The 13,879-nt window shown below is 35.5% G+C and overlaps 2 protein-coding genes, 1 non-coding gene and 1 pseudogene across 3 annotated transcripts; 1 reads left to right on the top strand and 3 right to left on the bottom strand.

Annotated features, from left to right (window-relative positions):
• The first annotated feature begins 353 nt into the window (after positions 1 to 353).
• LOC104720519 (uncharacterized) lies at positions 354 to 1,156 on the top strand (annotated as a pseudogene).
• Positions 1,157 to 2,005: 849 nt separating this feature from the next.
• On the bottom strand, positions 2,006 to 3,990 carry LOC104719358 (uncharacterized). Its single transcript, XM_019230954.2, has one exon. It carries the CDS (start codon positions 3,985 to 3,987, stop codon positions 2,122 to 2,124), a length of 1,866 nt encoding a protein of 621 aa, XP_019086499.1. The 5' UTR covers positions 3,988 to 3,990; the 3' UTR covers positions 2,006 to 2,121.
• A 172-nt stretch (positions 3,991 to 4,162) lies between these two features.
• Positions 4,163 to 4,358, bottom strand: LOC147936335 (U2 spliceosomal RNA). Its single transcript, XR_015569676.1, has one exon. It is a non-coding gene; the product is annotated as a U2 spliceosomal RNA (small nuclear RNA).
• A 562-nt stretch (positions 4,359 to 4,920) lies between these two features.
• LOC104719357 (uncharacterized) lies at positions 4,921 to 6,997 on the bottom strand. Its single transcript, XM_019231153.2, has one exon. It carries the CDS (start codon positions 6,957 to 6,959, stop codon positions 5,103 to 5,105), a length of 1,857 nt encoding a protein of 618 aa, XP_019086698.2. The 5' UTR covers positions 6,960 to 6,997; the 3' UTR covers positions 4,921 to 5,102.
• Between the last annotated feature and the right edge of the window lie 6,882 nt (positions 6,998 to 13,879).

Genomic DNA, 13,879 nt, shown 5'->3' with positions numbered 1-13,879 from the left:
GAGGGTACCACCTCCATCTACTAGGATTTTATTAGAAGACCATATGCAGCTTCCAAATGTGTTCATAGAATCAGGTTGTGCTAAGAGAAATAGCTTAATTAAGGACATGTGAAGTTCACGTGACTCTGATTAATTAGCGTATGCCTTGTACGACAAGAATAATATATAAAAAAATGAAAATTTTATACAATAAGTAAAATATACAATTTATAGATATCTTATCATCTTTTTACATAAAATATGTATTATCACGAGTTCAATATCATTGAAAGCTTTCGAAAAATCTTACCCTAGAGCTTATCGTTCTTCTCTTCTTTCTAGAGTTCAATTTCGCGTTCTTCGTAACCCTAGCCATGGATAGAGCATGGGGTTCAAAGCCTGGTAGCGGAGGTGCAGCCTCCGCCAGAACGAGGCCATAGATCGCCGTGAGCGTCTCCGTCGTCTTGCTCTTGAAACCATAAACCTTGCGAATGATCCTTATTTCCTTAAAAACCACCTTGGAACCTACGAGTGTATACTATGTGCAACGTTGCATAACAACGAAGGAAACTACTTGGCACATACTGAAGGAAAGAGGCATCAGATAAGCTTGGCAAAGAGAACTGCCCTGGAGGCTAAGGATGCTCCAGCTAAGCCGCAACCGCTACCACATAAGAGCAAAGTCTCAGTTCGCAAAACAGTTAAAATCGGTAAACCAGGGTATCGTGTTACAAGGAAGTACGATCCTGAGCTAAAGCAAAGATGTATTCTGTTTCAGATTGAATATCCTGAGATAGACGACAACATAAAGCCAAGACATCGTTTCATGTCATCTTATGAGCAGAAAGTTCAACCTTACGACAAGAGATATCAATACCTTTTGTTTGCAGCTGAGCCATATGAAACCATATCTTTCAAGGTTCCTAGCACTGAGATTGATAAATCATCCCCTAATTTTTTTTCTCACTGGGATCAAGACTCCAAGATGTTTAATTTGCAGGTGTGTTTTAAGCCGCCCAACAAGCCTCAGTTCACTGTTGTAGCAAACGGACATCCACCACCGCCACCACCACCTCCAATGGCTAATGGTCTTTGGCCAATCCCGCCTCCACCACCACCTCCAGTGGCTAATGGGTTTTGGTTTATCCCGCCGCCTCCACCACCAGCTAACATGTGAAAGTGAAACTAGCAACGTAAGAATCAGCTATAAGTAGTTTAAACACACTACTATAATTATGGTTTATTTAAAAGATTGTGCTCTTTGACTATCTGTTTTTTCTTTGAACCAATTATTTTGTTTTACCTTTATTGAGTTTTCTATATGCTAAAGACACTACTTTTTGTTTTTTCCGTTGGTTAATACATTTTTCTTTCTTTCTGCAGAGATATTTTGTTGGAATTGGGCAAAGGTTATGACCCTTTCGGAGATAAAGCCTGTAAAGGTTGATAGCCTATCGGAAACAAAGCTGATAAATGATACAACTGCCGAATAAACGAATACGAAAACCATATTAACTTGATAATTTGGTCATAAGTTGTTGAATTGTAAAGGAAAATTTAGAATTTACTTAAACCATTTAACAATGCACCTTTGGTTTAAAGTTTGCAGCTTTGGCGCCACTGAGTAGCCACACTCACCGGGGATGAGGCCAGTGATGGCGGAAGTGATGAACGAGTTTGGAATGCACTACTCAAGCTGCACCCAACAAGGAGGCCATAGTGGAAAACTATAAACAACGGTGTTTTGTGCGAAATATTATATATCTTGCCGACCAAGTTATCTTCAATACTTTGTCAGTGTGCTCATTATCATCGTCAAATGTGTTGACTGATGAGTCCACGAGGTAATGTCAGATCCAATTCAATTGATTTTGATCACATTTGAACTCACTATTATTTTTTCAGATTATATATACTAATATACAACCCGAAACCTTAGGTTAGTACTACTCTGCTTTTACCATTGCTATGTTTATTCGTTCGTATAGAACATGAGGCTACGAATTTGTCTTATCATGGGAACTTGTTAGATAAAATTGTGTTTATTGAAGATTAAAATGGGAAGCCTTTATGGAACTACATTTTAGTTGTATACACCAAAAACTAAATTTTTGCACAATTTCAAACTGTTCACCAAAAACACTATTCAAGCTCCTCATCAGTAAGGTTCAACCAATCAAACTCATTCTCCGGCAGCTCTTTAACCATTTCATCTACTCCTCTCTCAACAATCACGTTGATCCTCCACAACACAATCTTACTTTCCCATTTCATGCCTTTGATTGTATACAGTCTCCAAAGCAGACCCTTAACCAATTTGTACTTGCTTGTACCATACCATCGCAACTGTTTCTTCACAATGCCTTCCACATCTCTGAAAGCTCTCCTCACAAGCCCAACTTCCATTCCTCTTCCTACAAGCTCTCTCACTGAATCTATCATCTTATGTGCGATCTCCTTAACGTATCTAGCGTGACTTGAGACCTCTATCAAGTGAATTGCTGCAAAGAAGGCACCTGTAAACGCCAAAACCCAGCAACTGTTATCTACAAACAACTCTGTTGGTGGGTTTATCCTTCTGCTTATCTCTGGGAGAATAACTTCAATCACAGGAACCACAAACTCCACATGTTCAAGCGGCATTGTTAAGCACTGGAAGATATAAGCCGCTCTGTGAAACTCTGTTTTACTCGATGCAATATAATTGCGTAAAGCGTACCATGTGACATCTTGGTGTTTGAACAACTCATACGCAACGTGACTCACCACCTCACCTAAGACTTTAAACATACTGTCTGTGATTCCTTGTTGCCGAAGGCAAGAGATAAGCAACGGCTGGAGTTGTCTCATCACTGAAAAGTCTATATGCATTTTCTTTGAAGTGTGATAAGAGAGTAAGACATTGACCCTTCTGATTGCTATCTCTCTGGACCTATCTTCAAGTTCAGTTGACGCAAAGATCTCTAAGACTTCTAGTGAAGATAAATCTTTCAAATGGTCATACCAGTCACGGCCAAATTCTGCTCCATGATCTTGATCAGTTTCCTGATGATATGGTTTTGTAAACAACATGTTGATCTTGCATACAATCTCCTTGGTCTGTGTTCCTACTTCTCTGACATTTCCGATCTCTGTCACGAACGTCGACACAAAATGGCATTGATCTTTAGTGTACTTATACAGACTCATGTCTCTTGATAGAGACCTTTCGAAATCTTCAAGCCCTCGTACCAAAAACTTTTCCTGTCCAATCTCCACTAGCATTTTTGCTGATTGCAGAACATTCACAAGCTGAGATCTCATTATATTCTTAATCACGTCCCGTTTCATACCTGTACTGAAAAACTGAATCCCCAATTTAACAAGAGTCTGTAAAGCCAAGCTCCAATCTTCAACTACACTTTCCTCAGGATCAACCAAAACCTCCTTAGCTTTATCTAACATAATCTTCAGAAACTTCTTGATGAACTCCTCGTAGACCGGTGGCAAATCGAGGAAGACGTTAAAAGCCTTGACAGGTTCTTTATTTGCAAGCAAGAATATACAATCGCCAAGCTCGTCCCATTCGTCTTTATGAAAGTCCATGACATTGTCAGCTACACAAGACACGATTCTTCTGAGGATCTTGATGTCAGATTCTTTGGTCTCCTGCCTTGTCAAACACGGAATCAGAACCCTTTTGATTACATAAAGAGAGTCGAGAGAGAGTTCGAACTCGCGGTTTCTCAAATCGGTGAGAGTCAAGGAGAGTTGATAGATTGATCGGAATCTGGTGACGCCATTGGAAGAAGATTGAAAGACCTGAAGAAGCTTGAGGGCTAAGCAATCTGGGAAATTAGCGACACAGAAATGGTACAGAGCTTGCGCTGTTTGATATTGTTTGGATTCTTTACGTAGAAAGAGTTGATCCACAACAATCGCTACGTCTTTGTGGCTTGGACTCACAAGAATCTCCCTCGCTTTCAACCTAAGATTCAAAGATTCTGACATTTCGTCTCCGTCGACCATAGTCTTAGAATCTTGTTCTCTGGTAAATGGAAGTGTACAAACAGAGTTTTCTAATTATGAAACTGAATATAAACCGGACTAAACCGATCACCAAGTTACTGATTTATTTCATTAGAGGAAAGATCTTACTTATTAGTGGCTAATTTTTATTATTGTAAGTTGGACTGAGTAATTAGTGGGATGAGCCAGGCCCGTACAGTAGTGCAACACATGGGCGACTCGTAAAAGCCCAGATAGCAAGCTATCATAACGGGCTTTCTCCCTAAAAAAATAGAGTTAATATCGTATGGGCCGATGACCCATATATCAGATATTAAACTGATAAGAACAGATACTACACTTGATCTTAGCCAAAAGGCCGAGAAAGGTATGAATTGTATGGTCTCGTGGCCACGTTATTTATACTACTTCTCTTGTCTTCCACTTTTACGTTGTAACCGATGTGGGACCTTATGATGAGTTAAAAAACTTAAACTAAAACAAAACACACGCTCTTCCTCTGTGTACGTGTGTATCTTCTTTGTCGGTTTCACTGGAAGCTGAGGCTCTCTCAATATTCTCTGTGATGATGCGGTTCCAAGACACTAAACAAAATTCTCTGTTATATTGCCATCATGAAGGAACTCTTTATCTGATTCATCCATGGATTCCTCATCCTCCGTAGGTTCCAAGACAGTAAACAGGTGGAAGCATTGACAATGAGATTTTATTAAATACAATATACAATGATGAGCTATGGATAGGTGTTTCAGATGTTGTGTTTACTTTTGTAGGATTGGAGACAGAGGCCAAAGCTGAGCTTGTTATCTACTACATTGGAGGAAGAAATTTCAGTGAAAGGAACAGCCACTGTACTTAAGACAGAGGCCGAGTGTAGAACTTGTTCTGATAGTTACAAGTTAAAGCATCAAGTGAACTCTCAAGACAAAAGTATTTAGTGAAGGGAAAAAATGGGAAGCTTTTATTGAAGTGTTTCAAGAACTAAGTACATATTCCGGCACTCTATCTATCTCTTTCTTTACAAATTTGTTCTCCAAGCAAACTAAACACCAAAAAACTAAGACTCTGCACAATTTCAGACTATACACCCAACAAAAAAGAAAAAAACTAGTGTTCTATTCAACCTTTTCAACTGTAAAGTTCGACCAATCAAACTCACCCTCCTTTGGTAGCTCTTTCTTCTCCTCTTCCACATCTCTCTCGACTACCACGTTGATTCTCCACAGTACAATCTTACTTTCCCATTTCATCCCTTCGATTGAATACAGTCTCCAAAGCAGAGCCTTAAGGAATTTGTATTCGCTTGTGCTGTACCATACCAACTGTTTCTTCACAATGGTTTCAACATCTCTGAAAGCTCTCCTCACAAGCCCAACTTCCATTTGTCTTTCAACAAGATTTTCTACAGAATCTATCATCTTATGTGCAATCGTGCTAACGACGACACTGTTACCTGGGCCCTCTATCAAGTGAGCTGCTGCACAGAAGCCACCGGTAAACGCCGAGACCCAGAAACTGTTATCTACCAACAACTCTCCTGGTGGCTCTAGCCCTTTCATTATCTCAGGGAAAAGTTTATCCATCACAGGGTACAAAAAATCTGCATCAACAAGTTCAACTGATAAGCATTGGAAGATACAAACCGCTCTCTGAAACTCTGTTGTACTCGATGCAATATAATCGCGTAGCTCATAGCATTCATCATCTTGGCAGATCATCATCTCATACGTAACATCGTCCATCACCTCAGCTAGGACTTTGAACATACTGTCGGAAACTCCTTCCTTTAAGCAAGAGATGAGCAATGGTAGGAGTTCTCTTATCTCTGCAGCATCTATTTCCACCTTCTCTGAAGTGTGATCAGATAGTAAGACCTTGAGCCGTCTGATAGCTATCTCTCTGGACCTATCTTCAAGTTCAGTTGACGCAAAGATTCTCAAGACTTCCAGCGAAGATAAATTCTTCAAATGATCATTCCAGCCACAGTCAAAACGATTGTTAAGATCATCATCATGGGGTTTGATGACTGGACTTTCCTGTCCTGTAACCAGCATTTGGATCCTCATCACAACCTCCTTGGTCAAATGAGTCCCAACTCCTTCGATCTTGCTCATTAAAGTCGACACAAAACGGCACTGATCCGTAGTGTAATGATACAGACTCATGTCTCGTGAGAAGAACCTCTCGAAATCTTCAAGCCCTTTTACCAAAAAATGTTCCTTTTCCTTGTCAACTAGCTTCTTTACTGAACTCACAAAAGGGGGAACCTGAATATCCATTAACACAACAATCAACTCGACCCTCACCCCTATATTCACCAGATGAATCCACATTTTAACAAGAGTTTGCAAAGCCAAGCTCCAATGTTCGACTCTATAAGGATCAAGAAAGACCTTACTCGCTTCCTCCAAGATTTTGTGCTTAAACTTGTTGATGAAACCCTTGTAGACTGTTGGCAAATCAACAAAAACGTGAAAAGCGTTCACAGGTTCGCTACTCGCCAGTGTTAAGATACAATCACCGAGCTCGTCCCATTCCTCTTTATGCAACTCCACGACATTGTAAGCTACACAAGACACGATTCTTCTGAGGATCTTGATGTCAGATTCTTCGGTTTCTTGCATCTCCAAGCACGGAATCAAAGCCCTTTTGATTTCATAGAGAGAGTCGAGAGAGAGTTTGAAGTCATCGGAAGAAATCAAATCGGTGAGGGTTTCGGAGAGTTGATAGATCGATCGGAATCTTGTAACGCCATCGGAAGAAGGCTGATACACCTGAAGAAGCTTTAACGCTAAGCAATCTGGGAAATTAGCGACGCAGTGATCGTACAGAGCTCGCGCGGTTTGATATCCTTCGGATTCTTTACGCAGAAAGAGTCGATCCACAACAATCGCTAGTTCATTGTGGCTTGAACTCACAAGAATCTTTCTCGCTTTCAACCTAATTCGCAATGCTTTCAAAGATTCCTCCATTACTTCACTTTCTCCTGATTCGAGTTTTCCCGAGAAAATCTTCTGGAAAGGGAGAAAAGCAAAAAATTGGGTTTATAAAAGATTTGCAAAAATTTAAACCGGACTTAACCTAAACCGATAAACCGGGCCTAACCTAGAACGTAAACTCTTCAGTTTCATTATTGGCGGCCAAATCGTATTTGTGGTTTTTGACGAGGGTTGAAGATTTGTAAGAGGTTTTATTTAACCAAAACTCAATATAAACCGGACTTAAACCAAAACCAAACCAAACCAAATCAAAAATAACTTCGGTTTTATGTTGACTCTCAATTTTATTTCCAAATCAAACCCCATCATTTTACGCTACTACTCTTTTTTGGTTCAGTAAAATATAGAAAAAATATTTATTTTATTTGTAAATAGCTTTCATTTTAGTAAGAAGAACAAGGAAACTTGAGAATAATCTCCTTTTTGTTTAAAGGAAAAAGAAATTTGGCAATTTTCATTTTGCAGAATAAAAATATATGCTTGTATGGCCAATATGGCTGTTAGGACTTTGCAGGAGCTAACACAATTACGACATTTCTTTCCCTTTTAAGAGGTTATAGTCTTGAGTATACAGTATAGAGACCCTTGAACATGAGAGACTATATCGATAAGTCAACGTATTTCTTGAGCTTATTGAAAGATGTCATAGGTAAACTTTGTAAATGCACTCAAAAAAAATTCTAGCAATATATTTATTTAATGAATTCATATATGTTACTTTGGGTTATGATTATTATTTATTATTTAATGAATGTCGATTAAGAAGTTTTTTTTGTGTTTTAGGACCTAACTGGTTCAAACGCTGCGGTTGTGGTTGCGGTTGCGGGAGATTGCGGAAGCGGGTGATTGCAGTTTCAAGCGTTATTAAGCGTTTTGAACGACTGGTTTAACAGTTTACAATTGGTGTGTTTGCGGGAGGTTTACGACTGGTTGACAAGCGGGTGCAATAGCGGTTGGAACATAATAAATGTGATATATAATATATAAATGTTTAAAAACACAAAAAAATAATTAAACTTGATTTATAATTTAAATTTATTAAAAAATACTAAAATAATTATTCAAAAACAAATAAATTTCATATTGAAATACTTATTCCTTTATGCATTTGGCTTTTCATCAAAAATATAATCAAGTAACTTGATAAATGACAAAACATATGCTTTAGATCGTAGATCTTTTCTCTTAGATCGTGGGTCAGTAGTTGCATCAGAAGGAATGGTTAAGTGAGAGTTGAGAAGAGTCACTAGTGGTTTGTTTTAATATTTTTCACAAATATTCTTATTTTTAAAAAATTTATATGAAATATTATATTTATATAGATTTTTTTGAACTTATGTGTGATGCGTCATTAAATTTACATCAAGTTTTCCGGGTTATTGTTAATTGGAATATTATTTTCTTCTAATTGTTATTTCATAATCTCTATAATCGTATCCATACTTCATTTTCTTCCATCCTTAATAAGTAAAATGGTTAGATAGAAGATATAACACAAAAGAATTTCATTATCATTGATTTCTTTTAAGTTTTTTATATATAAAAAAAAAATCAACCGCAATCGCCCGCAACCGCAAACGCTTGCGGGAAGCAGCTTTTGGAATTCAGTGGTTTGAAGCGGTTGGGAGCGATTAGGAACGATTGGGAGCGTTTTATGTGATTGGTTCAAATCGTTAGCAACCGCTACCACCCGCAAACACAGCGTTTTCGGGAGGTAGCGGGAGAACCCGTCAACACCTAAGTAACAACATAAATGAAACATAGCGTTGTTAGGTGTCCAGAGGAATACCAGGTTGATCTTGCAATCCACCACTTAAAGAGTGATATATATCTCTTGTGAAAGGGTATTCCAGCTGGGAGGGTTCTAGCATAACTGACCTAGAAAATTTTGTGGCGGAGTTTAACTCTAAATATGACTTGATACATAAGCTACAAATTTGATAGGCAAAAGAGACAGGCCCTGTTCGGACGACTGTCGCTGAAACAGCTGCAGCGACCGGAAAAAATAACGTAAACAAAGGCAAAATTATGATTGATCAGAAATAAAGAGTCGATGGAGATGAGATTTATTGTCGCTAGCTCCCGAAAAAGAGTTGCTGCAATTTCCGGCAATAGTTTTAACTGACGTGGCGACTGAAAAATCATCAATTACTCACAATTTGTTCTACGTCACGTGTGGCTCATTTCAAAACTCATTAAAAACAAAATTATATTTGAGTCGCTGAAAGGTGTCGCTGGTGACACAGTAACGAACAAAGCCACAGTTCCGATAAATAAGACATATCCATATTGGGTTTTTCTGCCTAATCAAATAGGTGTTAAACGGTGAATACATGACGATCAACTACACTTCATCTACACGATCGAAGCCAGAACTACACAACAAACAACGGCAGTGAACTCGAAGTTGGTGGATGATGGTGACACACGAACTCAGCTACAACAATCTCATATATATACTAAGGATCTCAAAGTCTCAAGTTGCTCTTGCTGTTATTAGATAGACACTTGAGGCTCCATTTTTCCATTTGGTCTCGATCGAACTCATATAAACTTCTCGTTTTTACTCTCAATTTCATTGCACCATTCTAGTATTTCCATTTATTTTTATTGACTTGAGCATAAGAGAATCTTCAAAAGACATTCCTAATGGTGTCTTTTCACCATTGACCATTCCATCCCCTATGCTAGATACCAAAAAATTATATCTTACTAGGTTGGTACCCGCGCTATGCCGCGAGTTATTTTTAGATTATTTTTATTTATTAATTTTATTTTATATTTTTTGAAATACTATTTGTTTTTTTGTTGTTTGGAATCAAATATATCAAAATTAATAAAGTTTTTTGTAGTGGGCAATGGTAATCTTTTTTTGTTTTTCGTATTTTTATAATTTGTTATAGTTTTTAAAGTAAAAAATAAAGAAAAAATAGACTTAAACAAATTGTGGTTACAGTAATTTTTGTTACATATTAGTACATGAGTCCGCATAAATGATTTTCAAAAAAATAAATACTTAGATAAATAAACATTAAAATTTATAAATTGGATGATATTGTATATGAATGTGATTTTCTTTTTTTATTATAACTCGAACTTACTCATAATATATCACTACCAAGTACAATATTTTTTGCCAATCAAGCTCAATAATTGAAGCCATTCAATTTAGTTAAATTTTCCAATACAATATGATAAACCGAGATATTATTTGCCTTTGTGAAAATTATCTGTGGACGTTGATTAGCTAGCTTGACGACTTTGGAATACATTATTTGGTTTAAATCATTGTCTCCTTCTCCACAAGATATCCTTTATAAAACTTTGAAGTCTTGGCCATGCTTAGGAGAACCAAGGACTTGAACCAAACATCTTGAATCACTTTCTGTTTCTATTTCTGATATGAAGGTGTGATTCTGTTTTTAATGGTGTTCTTTATATGGCATGTGTTGGTTGTTTCGTTCTGTCCATAACTCATATATTGAAGCATGCGTGCACCTCGAAGTGCGCCTCCAACCATTCTAGATAATTGCAACTATATAACCGATCATGATTCCAATCTATCATGTGTTGTTTGCTACAAATCAAAGATGAAGCTTTTGCATTTTACTAAGATCGAAAGGGAAATAAAAGATGATAATTTTCACATAGAGAGTTCTGGAAGTAGTAGTAAGTAACTTGTATTGTACTAAACCTTGAAAAAAGAAAACGTTCTGGTCCAAAGCAACAATTTGCTCAATATCATCTTCATTCAAGACCTAAGTCAACAAAGAAGAGGTGAGTCAATTTATACAAATACTAATATTTTTTTCTTGAAGCAACCCTAAAAGCTTGAATAAAAACAAAATTTTTACCTCAATTAGACTTGCGATTCTAAAAAAAATTAATGAAATTTGTAATGCCCAAGTTGCTTTTTTGTGAATTTTTTAATCTTTTGTATATCAGACGACAATTGTGTGGTTAGTGAGGGGCTTACCTGAGGAATTGATATCTCTATGTCTCTTTTCTCTTCTTCCTTCATCTTTCCATCACTATCTCTCTCTCTCTCTCTCTCTCTCTCTCTCTCTCTCTCTCTCTCTCTCTCTCTCTCTCTCTCTCTCTCTCTCTCTCTCTCTCTCTCTCTCTCTCTCTCTATTCTATCTTTTCAAATTTCTTCCTTGTCCTAATTTTTAACCTCGCTTCTTTTTCCAAAGAGTTCTCGATAACCGAAGAATTTGATTTCAGAATTTGTAGATTTTGATGATATTCTTGTTCGAATTAATCAAAAGTGAATTTGGTGAGATTGCTTTGCCTCTTTAACAATGACATATATTTCTTCCATGTCTTTTGCCGCACGAGTTGTGCGTTTTCTTCTCTTTATATTTGTTTCATCAAAGGCAAAACTTTGTGACGATTCTTTTGTTTCTTCTCTCTAACAGAATTCAAGAACAATTAGTGTGAAGGAGGCAAACATACAATTAGAGTCTTCATATATTTTTTTATGTCGGCAAGAGTTTATTCAGTGAAATACAACGTGATGTGGCACATAGGGGTGTCCATCGGGCTGGCCCGACCCGAAATCCGCAAAACCCGCATATATTTGGGCCCTTCTTGATCCGACCCAAAATACTTCCAAGCATATATTTCAAAGCCCGACCCGGCTCTAACAAGGTTATAGGACTTTTCGGGCTATTCTGAGCTTATCTTATGGATAAAAAATTCAAACTTATAAATTAGTTTATAACATGTCTTAAAAAGCAATTTTTAAGGGTGCAATATAAAACAAATCAATCAAATTTAAAAATATATATAATTCATATAAAATATCACAGATAAAAATTTTAAAAATATTAAATAAGGGTATTAAGTAAATATGAAAACTAAGATTAGAGTTTTAAACTTTATTTACAATCAAATATTGCAATCAAACAAAAATATTAACAAAAAAGTAAAACTACATTTGTATAAAGGCTTTTCAAGCCGGCTCGAGCCCGATCGGGCTAAGCCTTAAAAACTCTAAAGCCCGAACGGGCTGAGTCCAAAAGACCTGATTTTTCTGGACATATATTTAAGTCCAAACCCGGTGTTTTCCAAAGTTGGACCGGGCCGGACCAGTCTGCGGGCTCTGGGCCTAATTGATATGCCTAGTGGCACATCTATACTATTAAAGCAGAAGTACTCACTATACTCAAATTGGACCATGACTTTCTTTTGGTACGTTCTTCATTAAAAATGATTAGAGAATCACGTAACTAAATAAAATTAACCTATAGTTTAGATTTGTCTAAAAGACATTTATACCCTTTGCTCGACACCTTATTTACCACCCGGTTGGGACGCGGATCCTGTTTAACCCGACAATAGTAGACTTCAAAACACGCGGATCTGTTTGTAATCCGGGTTGATAATATTTGGATCGTTTAATGTTGTTTGATTCAAGAATAGTTATTCTCGTCACCAAACAGAGGTATAATCCCTATAAATAAGGAAATTGGTATCCGAGTATTTAATAGCTTCAGTAATATCAAATATTAACTATTATCATACTTAATCCATATATTTATTACGAATAATAATAATAATGAGAAATTTTTAATACTTATTGATTGTGACTTTGTTGAGATATTTACGGAATTATTTGATTAAATACGAAATTATATATATATATATATATATATATATAAACTTATTTGATTTGCTTTTATATTGTGAGATATTTACGGAAACAACAAATCAACTTAATACAATTAAATAAAAACAAATCATCATTTACTTTAGATTTTTTAATATTTCCTTAACAAAATTATAGTAATTAATTATGAATAGTATAGATGGAAATAATAAAAAACTCAGATTTATATATGTAAAGTTATAAAGTAATTTACAGAAAAGGTGTCCTGTATATCCCACATCGACTAAATATTTTGGAATATGGCTCATAATCACTATAAATACATGACTAATATGTTTTGAGTATAAATGAGCATGAAGCTTGATTTATCAGGTATCCAAATTTAACAGTTTAATTTGGTTCTATATTTGATCATATTTAAAAATTTAAAATGTAAACATATTTTAATATCTTTACGTTTTTAAAAAAGTTTAAGATATTATAAATATTTAAATTTTTATAGAATGTATAAATTATTATAAGTATTTGAACTCCGTCGAAAGTTTAAAATATTATAATATATTTAAAGTCTATAAAATATTTAAGTAATATTAATATTTTTACTCTTAAAAATTTTAAAATATAAAAAAGTTTGAGTTAAACCCGTTAAAACAGGTATTTTTATCAAACTATAAAATAAATTGATTTTTATAATTTTTTTCTCTTTGTAATATGTATAATTGCGAGATATTTTTGTAAGTTGTTTAATGTTGCTTCCTTAATAATCATTTAAAATTTTGAAATTATCTATATTAAAGCAGAAGTACTCATGAACCAACTTTTGGACCATGACTTTGTTTTGGTAGTTTTAAAATAAAATGTTTAGTAATCAATAATTATTAATATATTAGTATATTATGGCATTAAAATTCTCTAACCATTCAAATTAAGTCGGATCTTGCACGAAACATTTAGCACCAGATTATTTGATCCGATTTTGTCATCAAACATTATCTGTTGATTCTCAAAATAAAATTATATCTTGGCCACATATTTTTCAATGGCTTTAGTTAGAACTATATATTTCGATTTCCAAACCTTACAAAATTGCTTGATTGTCGAGATTGTTTTTAACTGAAAATCTAAAACAATATTTTGGGATAATCTTACACATGAATATTTATTTATCTTTTAGTTATAACAAAACAAGAAACAAGATATATTTTACTGAGATTTGATATATCAAATATTAACTTCTAAATGATAACCTAAATATACATAATCTCACTATAAATACAATGGT

Source organism: Camelina sativa, chromosome 10 (assembly GCF_030686135.1).
Source record: "Camelina sativa cultivar CO46 ecotype springtype chromosome 10, ASM3068613v1".
NCBI classification, from domain to species: domain Eukaryota; kingdom Viridiplantae; phylum Streptophyta; class Magnoliopsida; order Brassicales; family Brassicaceae; genus Camelina; species Camelina sativa.
Note: the sequence above shows the minus strand (reverse complement) of the source record. Positions and strands in the feature narration are given on the sequence as shown.